At 49.9% G+C, this 16,226-nt stretch overlaps 1 protein-coding gene across 3 annotated transcripts; it reads left to right on the top strand.

The window, feature by feature from the left end:
• Positions 1–532: 532 nt before the first annotated feature.
• LOC130586368 (ras-related protein Rab-6A-like) lies at positions 533–14,744 on the top strand. Of its 3 annotated transcripts, none has more exons than XM_057387157.1 (9): positions 608–672; positions 1,992–2,050; positions 3,743–3,796; positions 5,818–5,917; positions 8,633–8,738; positions 9,010–9,121; positions 10,165–10,258; positions 11,906–11,972; positions 12,720–14,744. In XM_057387157.1, the coding sequence occupies exons 2-9, from the start codon at positions 2,025–2,027 to the stop codon at positions 12,782–12,784; spliced, it is 624 nt and encodes a 207-aa protein (XP_057243140.1). In that variant the 5' UTR covers positions 608–672; positions 1,992–2,024; the 3' UTR covers positions 12,785–14,744. The 3 variants fall into 3 exon arrangements, with proteins under 3 accessions (XP_057243138.1, XP_057243140.1, XP_057243139.1); XM_057387156.1 differs by having other exon boundaries at positions 8,630–8,738; XM_057387155.1 differs by lacking the exon at positions 5,818–5,917 and having other exon boundaries at positions 533–672.
• Positions 14,745–16,226: the final 1,482 nt, after the last annotated feature.

The following is a 16,226-nucleotide window of genomic DNA, read 5'->3' as shown; positions in this document are numbered from 1 at the left end:
GGGGGAGCAGACGGTGCCTTTGTGCAGGGGGGGGCTGAGTTGATGCGGGACCGGGTGGGGCCACTCCCGGCTGAGCCCATCCAAGATCCGGTGGCTGCGTCCTGGTACATCTGGGTCCAATCCCATTGCAACCATCCCGGGTACAACCCGACCCCTTCTGCAACAACCATCCCCGGTACAGCAGGCTCCAGCCAAGCTACAGCCGGATGCCTCCCGGTACAAGCCGCTCCAATCCCGGTACAACCATCCCGCCACAGCCCGGGCACATCCCGCTACCAAACCGCAGCATCCTCGCCCGGGAGGCCGCCCGGTCGCCATGGCAACCGCCCTCCCCAGCACCGTGACAACCCCCCTCCCGTCGCCATGGCAACCCCCCTCCCGTCGCCATGGCAACCGCCCTCCCCGCCACCACGGCCCCCGCCCTCGCCGTTGCCATGGTCCCGTCCCGCCCCCCGTTGCCATGGCAACGCGCCTCCCCGCGGGGCGGGCCGGCGGTGACGCGGCGGAGGTGACGCGCGGGGCGGTGGTACCGGAGCGCTCGGCGCTGTCTCCTTGTCCCCATCACGGCTCCCGCTCGGCCCCCCCGCGCCGCCATGTCCGCGCCCGGCAGCGGCGGCGACTTCGGGAACCCGCTCAGGAAGTTCAAGCTCGTGTTCCTGGGCGAGCAGAGCGGTGAGCTGCCGGGCCGGGCCCGGGTGGAGCCGGGAATGGCGGGCGGGGCGGGGGGAGCAGCCAGGGCCGTGTGGGGCCGTGCCCGGGGAGGGGGACGCGCTTCGGGCCGTGCGGGGCCTGAGGGCTCGGGGAAGGGCGGCTCGGCCTGAGGCCTCCGCGGGTGCGGCTGGCGGGGCCCGGGGCTCCGTTTCCAGCCCTTCCCATCGGCCGGGGCTCCGTTCCGCCCTCCCGGGCCCGCAGTGCGCCCGCAGCCCGGGCGGGGAGGCGGCCCCGGAGCTGCGGGGGCTCCAGCGGCCTCCTTTCCACCCGCGGGGGTTTTGTTTTGCCTCGAATGGACTCCCTTTTGTGCCCCTTCCCTGGCAATGGATGGATGAGTTGCGTGTTTTCYTTGGAATCGTGGTGTTTCTCGCTGGGAGTGTCCAAGGCCCGGTTTGGAGCCACCTGGGCTRTGRAAGGTGTCCCTGCCCRTGGCAGGGGTGGAACTGGAKGAGCTTTAAGGTCCCTTCCARCACAAACYACCCTGGGATTATTGCTGTTCATCTTCTCCTCGAGCCCGGAACTGGAGGTCTTGGAGGATTTTGCAGAAGTTCTCTAATTTCCCAGCCTTTCCAATGCAGGATTGACATTGCAGCTGATAGGCATTAGTCTGATTTGTTTTTAACCCTCTCCAGTGTCCGTACTTTCACAATCTTTTTGGGGAATTTATTCCTCTTCCTCTTTCATCCACATCCTTTTAATTTTTCTTGGCTTTCTCCAGCTTCCTGAGTGAGAATTGGAGCTTTCTCTTTGWTTTTCTCTTCTTGTCAGTTCTGCACTTTGTCTCTCAATGATATTTGGAAATGTAAATTTAAAGTTTGGTAGCAAACAACCAGAGTTTGCTCTATATCTAAAATCTGATTACAAAGGAAGGATGGGAGTGTGGAATGTTGCTTTTCCATGCAGCCAGAGGCAGTAGAACAACATCTGGGATATCACCTGCTTTGTTTTGATGTTTATGTCCCAGACTTGGGGATTACATAAGGAGCAGAACAGAGTAACAAAGCAGATTTATTGCTTGCCCAAAGCAAACAACCGGTTCCTCGTTATCAACACACCTGATTTGAGAGCCAGGTTATGACCATGATTAATTTTAGACCTGCAGAGATTGATTTGCCTCTGTCATTTTGGGAATGAAATTTCCAGCTGGCCGTTTCCCAGGAAGGTGTTGCTGGAATGGCCTGAGATTGGCAGCTGCTGTCAGATCAGTGCCACTCCCAAAGCAGTGCTGATTTTTTTTTTCCCCACTGCTGCTTGAAAGTAATTTTTCTCTTCTCTTGTAGTTGGGAAGACCTCTCTGATCACCAGGTTTATGTATGACAGTTTTGACAATACTTACCAGGTATGTGGTAGTATTTATTTGCTTTTTAAATATATCTGTATGGATAAATCTATTCCCTACTGTTCACACTGATAGCCTGGGAGCCCATTTCTCYATGAGATGTCATTTCAAGATCAGATAAGAGGTTAAAATGTGCCGTGAAATGGAGATGAAGCTTCATGATTAAATCAAAGCATCCAGTGTGATGTCAGGAAATGCAGTGTCCAGAAAGACAGCAAGGTTTAGATCCCCTTTGGATGTGTGATAGATCCCCTTTGGATATGTGACAGATCCTGTGAGAAGCCGTGAGGAAAATGGGAAGAACATTGGTTTATGGGAAGATGATGGTCAGGATTTCTGGTGATGGATATGGGAGCCTCAGGAAATGGAGAATGAATAAAATACCAACATCTGACGCTTCTTGGACWCTGTTATCTTTAGAGCTTCCATTTAAGTTGGAATAGTCGAGTCTGGAGTGTGTAGATGGATCTGCCAGAAGTCAGCTTGGTATATTTTGTCTCTCAGTTTTTTTATTACTATTTTTTGACTCAAAGACTAAAGATAGGAAAAGCCAGGGAAGTCTTGGCAGGCAAAGAGGGGGGTGGGGATGAAGAGGCTGCAGATGAAAAGCACAAGATGTGTAAGAGGCCTGAAGATTTTGGGAAGAATTAATTGCATCAAAGGCACTCAGAAGTATTTCAAGGGAATATCAAATATCTGTAAAGCAGATGAGATTAGGGCTTTATCTTTTAATTCAACGTGGAAGAGTTACTGGGTTTAGRTTGAGGTGATTTGAAGTCGAGGACAAGTCATTCACTGGAACTGGATCCTCTTGTGCTTCCTGTGTTTTTTTTCTTTTCCTGTGCTTCCTTTCTTTTCCTGACTCYTGTAAGATGCTCTCATAGATTTATCTGCTTATTGTACTTGCTATAAACCATGGCCTGGTTAGAAAATAGACCTCCCAGAAATAAATTCTCCCTCCCAAAAATTGCTCTTTTCCAGTATCCAACGGTCCACGTTCTGCTGGAGCCCTCCCAGCACAAGCTGTGCTRCCTGTGTGTGTTAAGAGTGGGGATAATCTGCCTAAAACACTCAAATCAGTTACATCAGGAGCTCTCTCCTCTTTCCTGGGGTTCTGAAGGGCTGGGGCAGCTCCTTGATTGAAGTGCCTGGGAGTGCACCTAACTTAGTGCATTATTTTAAATGCCTTTGTGCTGGAATTGCTGTAGCAATGGGAGCATGAGTGGATGCAGACCTGCCTGGGAAATAAAGCTGCTGAGTGTCACTGGAAGGGAAGCACAATCTGAGGTGGAAAGGCCTGCATAAACGTGGCTTTTTAGGTTTCAGCTGCCCATAATTTATAGATCTCATTTGTTCTACCTTTTGGGTATTTCTAGCAAGATAATTCTTACCAGACTGAATTGGGGCAGGCCAGAAGGAGCTGCCAGCTCAGATCTGATCTGTGTGGAGATACAGGAATGTCTGAGGTTAAAATCCAGACTTAGAGGCTCTTGTGCAGCTGAGAAGTGTTGAAGAGTGCTGTGAAACAAAGCTGGTGCAGATCCTCAGATTGCTTTGCTTTTATCACCTAAATTGAAGGCAAATCACTTCACCAGCTTCATAACAAGTTTGTGAACATTTCTGAGAGTTTRTGTGGAAAGCTGGGGATGCTGGAAGGCAAATCACAGCTCCTAATGCTTCTCCTCTTTSCAGGCAACCATTGGAATTGATTTCCTGTCCAAAACAATGTACCTGGAGGACCGCACGGTGAGTGGGGCTGGGGTGGGATGGCTGGGAGGGCTCTTCCCCTGGTCCTTCCTCCAGCAGCTGCTGGAACCCCCCAGCAGCCTTCTGAAAACCAGCCTTGGTTGAATCTCATCACTGGTACAAGATCTGATACCTCTAACACAAAATCAAAATTTTCCATGGAAAATCATGGCTGGATAATGGTCATATCCCAGGGAACGTGCTGCCTTTGTATGGACCTGCTTTAGGTGCAGTTTGCTCCCAGGGTTCTCAGCTCTGCCTCTAGGATTGTCATGATGAAAAGGACTAAGCAGACCTCAGGTTCCACAGAATATTYTGAGCTGGAAAGGACCCACATGGATCATCCAGTCCAGCTCCTGGACCAATAAAAAGCCAAGGAATTGGTATTTCAAGTCTTGAAGTCCTTCATGGTTAGACCTCATTTTTCCTCCTAGGAAGCTCCTGTGGTAACACAGCTCTGACTTACTGCAATAARGCAACTTGGGATTTAGCCTGCATGAGATTCCTGTTTGCACAGAAACCCCTCACTGCCTTCTCCTGGATTTCCTCTCAGTGTTTGTGGTTTTGCTCATATTTTGCCAGTATTTGCCTTTTTCCTGGTTTACTGCTGTGCGAGGAGTGTGACAGCTGTGGGGAGCAGGGACAGTCACTCCTGTGTGGAACTGTGGGCCTGTTGCTTTCAAAGAAATCTCTTCCTAGTGTGTGTGATGGGTTTCCTGAGAGCTTCTCTGCCGTTTTACCAATGATTCAGTCTTAGAAAAGCCCTTTCTTAACCTTTGTTTAAGGCAAAGATCCTGGCAATGCTGCTTGACACCTGTGGATGTCTGTGTGGTTTATAGTGGTATGGATTTCTCATGGTTGTGTGAGTCAGGATGTCATTCACCTGCTGCCCTGCTATCCAGAAAATACCATTTTCCTCCCAGTGTTGGAATGCTGTGAGCTTTCTTGATTATGTAAGAGGTCCACAGAGCCCACAAAGCCTGTTCAAATAACAGAGGTGTGGAGTGTAGATAAGAGGAGGGACAAACACAAACAAACAAGCTGGGAAAATTCAGATGCTGGAATAATGTCTTGCATGTGGTTAATGCTGGATTTTGCAACAGGCTTTGATTTCTGRGCTGCAAATGAGGAATGCTGAGCCTCCAGCTGGGATGTGTGCTTTGGTGGATTTGATAAGTCCTTACACCAAATAATGTATCCTGAAATTGTACCTGTGCTCCATCACTCAGCTCTAAATGTAGCCTGGATGAGCCAGCAGAAGGGATGCTCATCCCTGGAAGTGTCCAAGGCCAGGCTGGACAGGGCTTGGAGTAAACTGCTCCAGTGGAAGTTGTCCCTGCCCATGTGGAATGAGATGAACTTTAAGATCCCTTCCAACCCAAACCATCCTGGGATTCCATGAAATACGTGTGGAATTTGGTTCTTCATCTCCCAGGAAGGGCAGCTGTRTGACATTGCCAGCATTGGGATGTGTGGCATTAAGTGAACACCAGAAGCCCCATCCTCAGCCCTGGCTATCAGGACCAGATCCATGTGCCATTCCTGAAAGACTGAGCAGTATTTCCTTCTCTGAGCAGTGTTTCCTTCTCTGTGTGTCCATATCTTCCCAGCCTTGTTGGGTTGCAGGCAAGGAGAAGCCAGCCTGGCGGGTGCTTGCTGTTCTGTGTTCACCACCTCTGCTTTTCCAGTGGGATCAGTTGGGCCGGGGTGAGGTGGTTTGGCCTGGCTGTGCATTTCCCTCATGTGCAGGTGCTGTGAGGAGTCATTTTAGGGCTGTCCTGGTCTCTGGTGTTGGTRTGTGTGAGATATTGTGTGGAGGGAGGGATGTTCCCAGACCTCGGGAAGTGTCRCTGCCTCTTTTCACATTTCTGTTTCATTTGAACTTTCCTTTTGTTGCCTCAGTTTTGCTTTGCAACTTATTTTCATTTATTTATTTATTTTTATTTCACCTGCGTTTTGGTTTTGTTCTCCATTTTCCTGCTGTTCCCCTTCCCTTTCCCCTACACTTTTCCATTTCCCAGATCAGGCTGCAGCTGTGGGACACAGCCGGCCAGGAGAGGTTCCTCATTCCCAGCTCCATCCGTGACTCTGCTGTGGCTCTCATTGTCTTTGGCAACACAAGTAGGTATCGAGCCCAGGGTGTGCAGGGATCTTGCTTTTAACACATATCTTTATGCTGGAAGTGGTGGTGGTACCTAAAAAGAGCTAAACCAGCCCATCAGCCACCTGTGGGTGTTGGCAGGGATTGGGAATTCCTGTGTCTGTGCTGCTTKTCGGTAGGCTTTGGAAAGCTTTATTGTTTTTCTGTTTTGTTTTTTATTTTTTCACTTCAGAATGATTTTTTTTTTCCATTTCTGGGTAAAGAGGGAGGCTATACAAGTGACAGCTTCAGGTGCCAAAGCGAAGGAATGTTGTCAGAGTAGGTAAAACAGGACAAAGCCCTTTTAAATAGAAGCTGTGGAGTGACTAGGAGGATTCAATATTCCCATTTTGTTSGAAGAGAGACCTGGAGACTCAGGAGAGAGCTTTTGAAAAAGGAGAGATGCAACAACCACAATTTMTAAAGAACAAACAAGCTTGGAGGGAAATTCTCTGTCACTGTTGATGCGAATGTTTTAGTACAAGACAGGAAGTTATGACGAGARTTATTTAATTGTAACTCCCTGGTATTGATTCCACTTGATCTGGTGGGTGTTTTGTTAATCTACAGTATCAGGATTTATATCAGTACAGAAAACAGCACAGGTGGAAAAGCTCTGGCCCAGCTTTATTCTGTTACAAACAAGTTTATAGTGAGGACCAGGGGTTTGTTTCACTCTGCTAAGTTGAAATGCTTATTAACAAATAATAGACTATGATTTATCCTCTCTRTTGAGGACAAATAATTTCCTGGTCTTTATCCCAGTCCTGAAGCTGAATTGGTGCAAATGATGCCAAAGTGGCCCATTTGGGGAGCACTGAGATGTACAGGTTTTGGCCTGTGCTGGGGACTCTCCTGACTGAGGCAGCATTATTGSCATTATTTTTCCTTCTGTACAGGTACAGGGTGCTGTTTATCCAGGTAGCTGGAAAAATGTTGCAGTCCAGACTGTTCTCAACAGCTCCCAGCCATGTCAGAAGTAATTAAGTGACAGCTGATCTTGTCATTCTTCAGTAACAGGCTGATCTTTGCAGATAATTTCTTTTTTTCACTGTTCTTAGTGACTGAGAGGTTTAAAATTTTGCTGTGTTACAGAAGGAAYATGCTCAGGTAATTCTGGGACACAATGAAATTGTTTAGTTATTGCTGATGTTTACTCAGCTCAGGCCCCTCCTGAATGTTGTTCCTAAGGGAGGCTGGATTTATTCTTGGTGTCCCACAGTGATTATTTGTATTTTGCCTTCTAAAATGGGTGCACACAAACCTGGGTCATTTCAGGGGTGTCTGTGTGGTACCTGCTGACTGGAGACCTTGCCTCAAAGAGCATCATCCTGCACAAATTACAAATTAAATTAAACTAATTACCTGGGCCAGYTCTGTGGTGCTTCCTCCAGTTGCCTTTTGCTGTGAGTCTGAAGTTTTGGGGTGGTTCAGTCACCACCTGGGTGAATATTCCAGGTGAATATTCCAGTGTAACAGAACTGCCCAGGGAGTGTGTGGAAGCTTGGGAAGTCCAGGAGCTGTTGGGATCAATCTGATCTTCCAGCTCTGCTGTGACACTGCCCAGGTGCTCCCTGTTTGTCACCTTGAGTTTCCTGGGGTAGAGAAGAGYTCTGACTTCTGCTCCTGTAATCAAGTCTGCCTTGAAAATGAAGGAAGAGCTAATTGCTTTAACTATAAGCCCTAATCTTCTTTAAACCCCAGGGCATCAGATCCACGTTCCCTGATGTAGATAAGATGTTGTTTTGAATCTGGCTGCAGCCCTGTGCTTTATCAGCTTCTCTTCCTCTTCAAAACAAGCAATGATTGGTCCTGGGGAAGCTGCTTTTTCCTTGATGAGCTGTCTCATTAACCAGTGTTCTCCCTCCCTTCTGGGATTATTCATGRCTGTAAACTGGGAACCAGTGGCTGCTTCCATAAAAGTGTTGGGAATGAGGAGCAATCTTGTTTTCTGGCACTGTGGGGTGAAGGAAAGGGAGACACTCCCAGTGTGGAAAGCTTTTTGTTTGGGGAGGTTTTGAGCAGTGCTGCTTCAGCCAGGTAGATTGCAGCCCTTGGAGCTGTCATACATGATAATATGTAATATATTATAATATTTAACATATTTAACAGTTTGTGTTTGGGGTCAAACTCTACCTGGCCCAGCATTTTTGTGACTGCTATGCTGCTCTGGGAGAACCCYATGCCCTTTGCACTACCTGAGCCCTGCAATGTGTAACATTTGCTTTCATTTCTGCTGGAATTGAAGTTATCATTGCTTTAATCTCAGTGAAAATCCTCATTGCCATCACCTGGAACTCTGTGCTGGAGATTGGATGCTGTTTTCCTGCCTGGTGTCTGGGCTGAGGGAATGGCATGTRGGAATTGTCCCAAAAGCTTTGATCAGAGATGCTCCAGGCTATGAGCCCTGTGGAGATCCCATCCCTAATGCTGGGAGATCAGTGCTGTATTGTTGGCTACTCCCAGGAGTGGGGTGGGAACCATATCCTAGAAATGTTTGGGAATAGCAGCATCTCTGGGCAAGCTGAGGGAGTTCAAGCACTTCACAGAACCAGGAAACAGCTCCGTGGTGGTTGGATTTGGGGCGAAGTGACAGAGATCACCTCAGCTGCTGCAGTTGGTGTGGAAATGGCCTTTTCCCTAAAGGATTTTCCTGCTCTCTCTCCTCTCCCTGGTGGCCGGGCTGGCCCCAGCAGGTGCGGCTGCAGCTCTGGGACACGGCGGGGCAGGAGCGGTTCCGCAGCCTCATCCCCAGCTACATCCGCGACTCCACCATCGCCGTCGTGGTCTATGACATCACAAGTGAGTGCTGACAGCACAGRGCAGTGCTGCTCTGCTGTGTCCTTGTTGGAAACACCCCACACGAGCAGAACTGAGAAGTTACAACCACAAGTTCTGCAAAAACATCATTAAAATTAGAAATGCTTTCCCCCCTTCTTCATTTTTCTGTCTGGGCAGGAAATAATTTATGTGGGGTGGGGAGGTTTGGAGAAGCATCTGAGTGCAARTAAAGCATTTTCCCTCTCAGAAAGGAGTTTTACCCTCAGCTTTGCTATTTCATTCTTCCCTGCAGACTTGAATTCTTTCCAGCAAACCTCCAAGTGGATYGATGACGTCAGGACAGAGCGAGGCAGTGATGTCATTATCATGTTGGTGGGGAACAAAACCGACCTGGCAGACAAGAGGTAATGGGGRCAACTGGGCCTTTCTGCCCTGCCCAGAGCCACCAAGGACTGGGACCAGTTTGGGCTTAAGACAAGGCTTGGTTTTAAACACAGCATCATTTGCCCATCAGAAAATTCACATTTCTGGTTTCAGCTAAAGTTACTCCCTTTGCTGTCCTACACATAGTTTGTAGGGAATTTGGGCTGGAGTARTTTGGGCTGGAATTTGGAATGATGGGGAATATCCAGGTGTCAGAAACAGGAACTGCTTTGTCTTTGTTTCCAAAAGAAGGTGGATTTGTGTGAGGCTGAAATACTGGGCCTGTAAGGGTGGGCAAAGCCACATTTGGTGTCATAAAGGTGACATTTTTGAGGTAGAATACAGGGAAGCCATTCATCCTCTGACAAAAACCAGGGATGAGGCAAGTTCTGAGTCCAAAAAGCTGCACTAAAAATAGCCCTGTTCCTGTTCAGTGCAGCCTGTTAAGTTTTTCATTCCACTCGATGTTGCTTCAGTTGGTGTCTTTTTTTTTTTTTTTTTTGTCTCCCTGCAGTATCCTTTCTCTCATTTTTGAACTCTTTTCCTTTGGTTTGGTTTTTCTGCTCTGAGTTTTGTTCTCGTTGCTGGAGACAGATTTCTGTAGGGGAGGGTGAGGGAAAAGCCCAAGAACTGATTGTGCTGTGTATTGAAAGCAGTGCTGAAGCAGAATTTAATGGGACACAGGCTGGTGCTCAGAGGGACAATTGTTTTTCCCAAGCTGCTGCACTGTGCCTGCTGCTGGAGCTTTTCTGGCATCTTTCTGTCACCTCACTCCCTGTCTTGGTGTGGGGAATTTTTCTTCTTTGGAATGCTGTGGATGAGGCTCAGATGTTCTGCACGAGCCTCATGCTCATCTGCCACAACTCCAGGTGTTGCCTGGGGAGCTTCCCTGAGGTGATTTCATTCCCAGKGTCCTGAGGTGGGCTGTACCCTCTTGGAGGGGAGCAGCAACTCACTCCCAGCCATCTCTAACTCTTCCTTCTGTTCTTCCTGTCTTTCTGCTCCCTTTTCCACCCTTGTCCAGGCAAATCACCACAGAGGAAGGGGAACAGAGAGCCAAAGAGCTGAATGTGATGTTCATTGAGACCAGTGCAAAGACTGGCTACAATGTGAAACAGGTACATCCATGCTGTATTCCTCTAGTCAGGAATCTCTGCGTTTGCTCCAGGGTGGGGTTTGTGATCCTGCAGGAATTTCCTCATGTTTAAGGCCAATCCTTGYTCTGTGTATTGGAAGCTCCTTTCCTGTTGGGTCAATGATTCCCTGTCAAAGCTAAACCTTGAAAAAAAGGAGAACTAACTCTGGAACGAGGTGAGGGATGGGGAGGGGAGGGAAAACCATTGTTTTGTACAGTCAGTCAGCTGGAATTTGGTTGGGTTTGGTTCACAGTCAATGCACTGTTTGCTGAAATCACTGCTGACATCAGTGGGGAGAATTGTTTCTGCTGATGCACTGGAGCAGAAGTTCCTCCTTCTGTTTGCCAGCCAGAGAATCTTGGAATATCTTAGAAGAATTGARGTTGGAAGGGATCTCTGGAAATCATCCTTTCCAACTCTCCTGCTCAGAGCAGGCTGCCCAGAGCTGACTCCAGCTGAATTTGGGATATTTCAAAGGATAGGCAGTGTCCAGGTACCAGTGTTTGATCAACCAAACAGAAAAAAACCCTTAATTTTTGTTTTAAGCAGAATTTCTCAGATTTCTGCTTGTGCCCATTGTCTCTTGCTTGTGATTCCCCTGTCCACTGGTTCAGGGATTATTCTGGATGTGACAGAGCTTGGAGGGAGAAGCTGTGAGCTCCAGGGGTCTGCAGGGGGCTGGGAAACATCCTCAGGATTTTGCTGCACATCAGCAGGTTGGGACAACCTCACAGTGGGATTAGCAGGCTTTGGGCTTGTTTTTTTTTGGCTGCTGTGGATTGAATCCACTTCAGTCTTTGATTTTAACTCCTGTTGCCTTCTTTGCCCAGCGGGTGTTGGAGAGAGCTGGGATTTGRAGGCTGCAAACTCCAGCACCTTGCTGGGAGCTTGGTTTTCCAAGGAACACCCTTTGGAGGGGTGGCTGAGGAGCTCCTGCCAAGCTGCTGGGAGGAAAATCAGCAGCAGCAGTGATTGCTCTGATGCCTGATGCTGCAGATTTCAGCAGCCTGGCAGTGTCTGCCCTGTGAGAGGGCAGCAGGAYGAGCTCCAAGCATTGACTGAGAAAYATTGCAAAYCCATTTTCTGKKGTTTGGGGGGATGTGRTAATCCTGCCCAGCTCCAGCACAGCCTTCCCAGTGTAACTGCTGCTCCCTGCAACCTGCTGTTCTGCTCAGGAATGGTTTCTGGCAGCAGGACTGGCCTGAAGGGCCATGCTGTAAAAGCTCAGTTACTCCACAGAGGAATATTCAGAGCCAGGTGAGTGATCTGAAATCCCCATGTGTGCCCAAGCAGAGGTTGGACRTGGTAAATGATGTTTAATGAGTGCAGGAAGGAGTTTTCTGAATCCCTGTAAAAATGTTAGTAATTAATTCCATGTTCTGTTCAAGCTGGAACAGGTAAAATAAAACTGGAGTTTTTTTAGGTATTGAGTAAGTTATTTAAGTTCTTTAAAACCTGTTAAATTTCCTACATAAAATTCTCATGGCAATTTTGGTCATTGCTCTGCCTGCTGAAGTAGCCACTGAACGAGTTTGTACAACTCAGACGCCAAGTTCTGCTGGAAAACCTTGTTTTTAACAGGAGGTTGTTTTCTGACAAGCCTTGAGCTTCTCTCTTGCTGCTTTCCAGCTTTTCCGCCGTGTGGCTGCTGCCTTACCTGGGATGGACAGCACACCAGAGAAGAGCAAAGAAGACAGTATCCTTGCTTTTCCCTGGAATTGGGCAATTATCTGGTGTTCAGTTGGGTTTAATGACTTTTTTTGGCACATTGTGGGGATGGGTTTTGCAGCCCTGGCTGAAACAGGGCATGGAGCTGTGTGAGTGTGTCCCAAGGAGGCCCCAAGGTGAGCAGAGGGATGGAGCAGCTCTGCCCTGAGGAAAGGCTGGGAAAACTGGGATTGTTCAGGCTGGGGAAGAGAAGCTTTGGGGTGACCTAACTGGGGACTTACAGGACCTGAAGGAGCCAACAAGAAAGATGGAAATGKAGTATTTACAATGGCTTAAAGTGCCGGGACAAGGGGGAATGGCTTCCCACTGCCATTGGGTTAGGTGGGATATTGGGAAGGAATTCTTCCCTGTGAGGATGGCGAGGCCCTGGCACAGGATGCCCAGAGAAGCTGTGGCTGCCCCTGGATCCCCGGAAGTGTCCAAGGCCAGGTTGGACAGGGCTTGGAGCACCCTGGGATAAGGGAAGGTGTCCCTGCCTATGGCAGGGGCTGTCACTGGGTGATATTTAAGGTACTTTCAACCCAACCCATCCTGGGATTGTATGACCCTGTTTATGCCAGGGTTTGTAACTGCTTTTTTCCAGTTGGGCTCCATCCCCAGAAAAGTCTCTCCATGTCCCTGGCTTTGCAGTGAACCCTGTGCAGGCAGGCCATGGAGAGGCACCAAACAACCCTTCCAGATCCTGTTCTGGGGGATTCCTTGACTGTCCCTGCAGTGATTGACATCAAACTAGAGAAGCCCCCCGAGCAGCCAGTCACGGAGAGCGGGTGCTCCTGCTAACAGCCCCTGCCAGCAGCACCCCTGCCCGGCCGGGCTCCCTGGAGAACATCCCGCTCATTGCCACCCCTCTGGGGCTGGAAAACCATTCCTAAGCGAGCGAATCCCTGTGTACTGGTGGGGAGCAGCCCCGGCCGCCCCTCTCACTGCATGGTTTGAGCCCTGAGTGCAGAATGAGTGTCCTGTCTTTTGAGTTTATTTTTTTATGTTGTTGCACTTTGGCACCACGGTGCCCTTCACACTCTCTCCCCTCTCTCTCCCTTCCTCCCTTTCTCCCCCTGTTCCCACCTGGAGCCTCCCTGCTCAGATGTATCTTGTGAATGCCATGGAAAAGCTGCCGGGTTAGGGAAGACAAAAAATGAAGCTTTGGGGGGTGGGTTTTCCACCTTCCCTCCTGCCTTGCATCCTCCCCCCRCCCTCTCCAGCCCCCTGTCCTGCATCCCCACTTCCTCTGGTGAAAGGCTGCTCCTTAAACCAGTCACTTGGACTTGCCTTTTTAGACTCTGCAGGTTCCCTGTTCCCAGGCTTTGCTTCCCGCAGGGCACACACCCCATGAGCTCCCTGGTTTCTCCTTCCCGTGGATGATCCTGGCTAACTCCTGCTCACAACTTCCCAGTTTTGCTCCTCGTGTCACACAGGGCCCTGGAAAGCCCCAAACTCTGAGAGCTTTGGCCCTGTTGCTCCCCTTTGTGTAGCAGGGACATCCCAGAGCCTGCTCCCCTCGGCTGGAATCTCTTCCCATCCAGAGGATGTTGGTGAGTGTTGGCTGCAGATGTGGGGGAAGAGGAGGAAYGGAGGCTTTGCAGCCCGAGGCTGGGTGGAGAGAGATCCTCAGGGATTTTGGAAGCAGTGACCTGGAATCCATCACTGCAGGGGCAGTACCTGCCCTGGGAGTCATGGATGCTCCTCAGGCTCCTTCCCTGATCTCCATTCTCCTGTTGCGCTTCACGTGGAGCAGGAGAGCCATAYCAGAGGGAAGGGCAACATTCCACTCTCATTCCCAGGTTGCTGCTTGATGGAATCGTTCCCATTTCCTCTGCCCTTGGAGCAGAGCTTTGGGATGGGACCAGCAGCTGTATCATTCCTGGGGCAGTTTTAACYTTTGCCAAAGCTGAGGGGAGCAGTGGCAGGGAATTCCTGTCACAGTGGGTGGAGGATTGGATGYTGCTGAAGGGAATTCTGGTGTCACTTCCCAAACTCAGAGGTTGGGAATTGCCTCTTCTCCCCCTGCCCCTGGTTTTGAATTAATTCACAGAGCTTTTCGGAGATTCCCTGGGGTTTTWGGGCCCACCACAAGTTGGTTTGCCAGTCAGCAGAGAGGAGAATTTCACTGTCCTTTCCCCACCAGCTTATGTGACATGGAGGATGCTGGGGGTGGGACAGTGACCACAATGTGACCACAGTGGAGGGTCAGTGACACTCCCTCCCTTCCCCTGGCAGGGTGTCCCTTAGTCCCTGACACSGTGTGTGACCTGAGGGTGGGAAGGGACAGTCCTGGCAGCATGTCACCCAGTTCCCCAGAGTCCCTTCCCCTCCCCTCCGGGCCAGCTGGCTGCAGGAGGAAGCTGGGATGTGATTCCCCGTTCCCYGTCCCCGTCGGGAAGCTGATCCCATTCCCTGTACATAGCCCATTGTGGGAATTGCTGGTGTCGGTGTCCGTGTCTGTAGAACAGGTGTTGCTGTCCCTCCTCACAGGCAGCTCTGCTGTCCCTTCGTGTTGTTCGAGTCACGGACCGGGGCGGGAGGGGGGAGACCCCAATTCCGGGGCGGGGGGTAATTAGTGGAATCCAATAGTTCCCTTCCCACTGTTTTTCTGGATGTGTTCCTGCCGTGTGTCCGGCCCCGCTGTCCTGTAGCTGTAGCGAGTAAGTGTGACTGTAACTCTGAGTAAGGACTGTGTGACACAGCCACAGTGTATCACTAAATAAATAAAGTTATTTCACCAACACTGCGCTCTCCTGCTGCCACAGCCCGGGGAAACGGGTGACAAAAAGGGGTTTGCTCCGAGGTGTGACATTCCTGTCCTGAGTAGGGGTGGAGGAGGAGCCGGGGAGAGGATGGAGGAAGAGGAGGAGGAGGAGGAAGGGAAGAGGAGAGGATGGAGGAGAGAACAGATGAGAAAGGAAGGATGGAAGAACAAGAGAAGAGATGGAAGAGGAGAAGGAGGGACAGAGGAGGAGGAAGATTGGAGGAAGGAAAAATGGAGAAAGAAGGATGGAGAAGGAGGAATGGAGGAGGTAGGAAGAGGAGGAGGGAGGAGAAAGCACTACGCTGACATTGTTGCAAAATGTGGAATATGTAACAATTCTCTCAGGAAAGGCTCTTWGGTATTTGATGTTTGTTTACTTTCAAGCCTTATCAGCAAAAAAGGAGATTTAATCAGTGAAACTGAGCAGCCAGTGAGCTGGCAGTGAAGTCCAGGTGTTGGAAGSACAAGTGACTTGTGGGTGGAATTGCCTCGGTGAGGGTTAGGGCTGGATGTGCTTCCATGATCTCAGCCCTGAGGGAGATTGGGAAGAAGGATCCCTATTTTGGGATAACAACAGGACCCTGTGGATCCAARCCTGAGTCTGAACAGAACCAGGAGCACATGGGCACAGAGAGGAGCCCTCAGGTGAGACCTGCCCTGCAACACGCCTGGGACTGATCCTGCTGCTCCCAAAGGACCTGCAGGGCCTGTGCCAGTGCTGCTTCCCTGCCCAGGGAGTCATTGACAGCCTGGACCCCTGGCAGTGTTCCTGCATTCCTGGAAGTGTCCAAAGCCAGGTTGGACAGGGCTTGGAGCAACCTGGAGTTGTGGAAACTGTCCCTGCCCATGGCAGGGGATGGGACTGGATGATCTTGAAGGTCCTTCCCACCCAAACCATTCCATGATTCTATACATTTGTGCCTCTCAGCTCAGTTTTGCCAGTCACTAAAAAATTCCAATATTGCTGGAACTGTTTTCCCACCAGGAATCAGCAGCTCTGAGTTCTGAAGGATGAAATGGACTGTGGTGGCCTTAATGCTTTGCTAATGAAGATAACCAAGATGTGAATGAGCCTTGGAAAGAATCCACTCCKTCCTGTCAGCCAGGTCAGCAGGAAAACACCTGAGTCATTCCCTGAGAGTTAGGGCAGGGAGGAGCTGCCCGGGGCAGAGGAGACATTCCTGCAGCTCCTGCCAGGGAATGCTCTGAAGCAAGAGGGACAAATTGAGCATTGAAATTGTATCTGCAGCTCCCTGGGGAGAGAGCTCCTTTCCCTGTGGGAGTTGTGGGAAACCAGTGTGAKATCAGAGAGGAGATACAAGAGCTCTCCTTCCCCTTCCCAGGGTGTTGCAGGGGCTCCCAGGATGTTCCTTGCCCTGGTGGAAAAGCTGATTTTTAATTTTGAGTGAAAACCTCTTTTCCAGTGTCTTTTCCTCCTCCCCAGCCTGGCTCAGGGCCGTGCCCTCCCCTGCTCCT

This window comes from Malurus melanocephalus, unplaced genomic scaffold (assembly GCF_030028575.1).
Source record: "Malurus melanocephalus ecotype Western Australia unplaced genomic scaffold, MMel_1.1 scaffold_1149, whole genome shotgun sequence".
In the NCBI taxonomy this organism is placed as follows: Eukaryota; Metazoa; Chordata; class Aves; order Passeriformes; family Maluridae; genus Malurus; species Malurus melanocephalus.
Note: the sequence above shows the minus strand (reverse complement) of the source record. Positions and strands in the feature narration are given on the sequence as shown.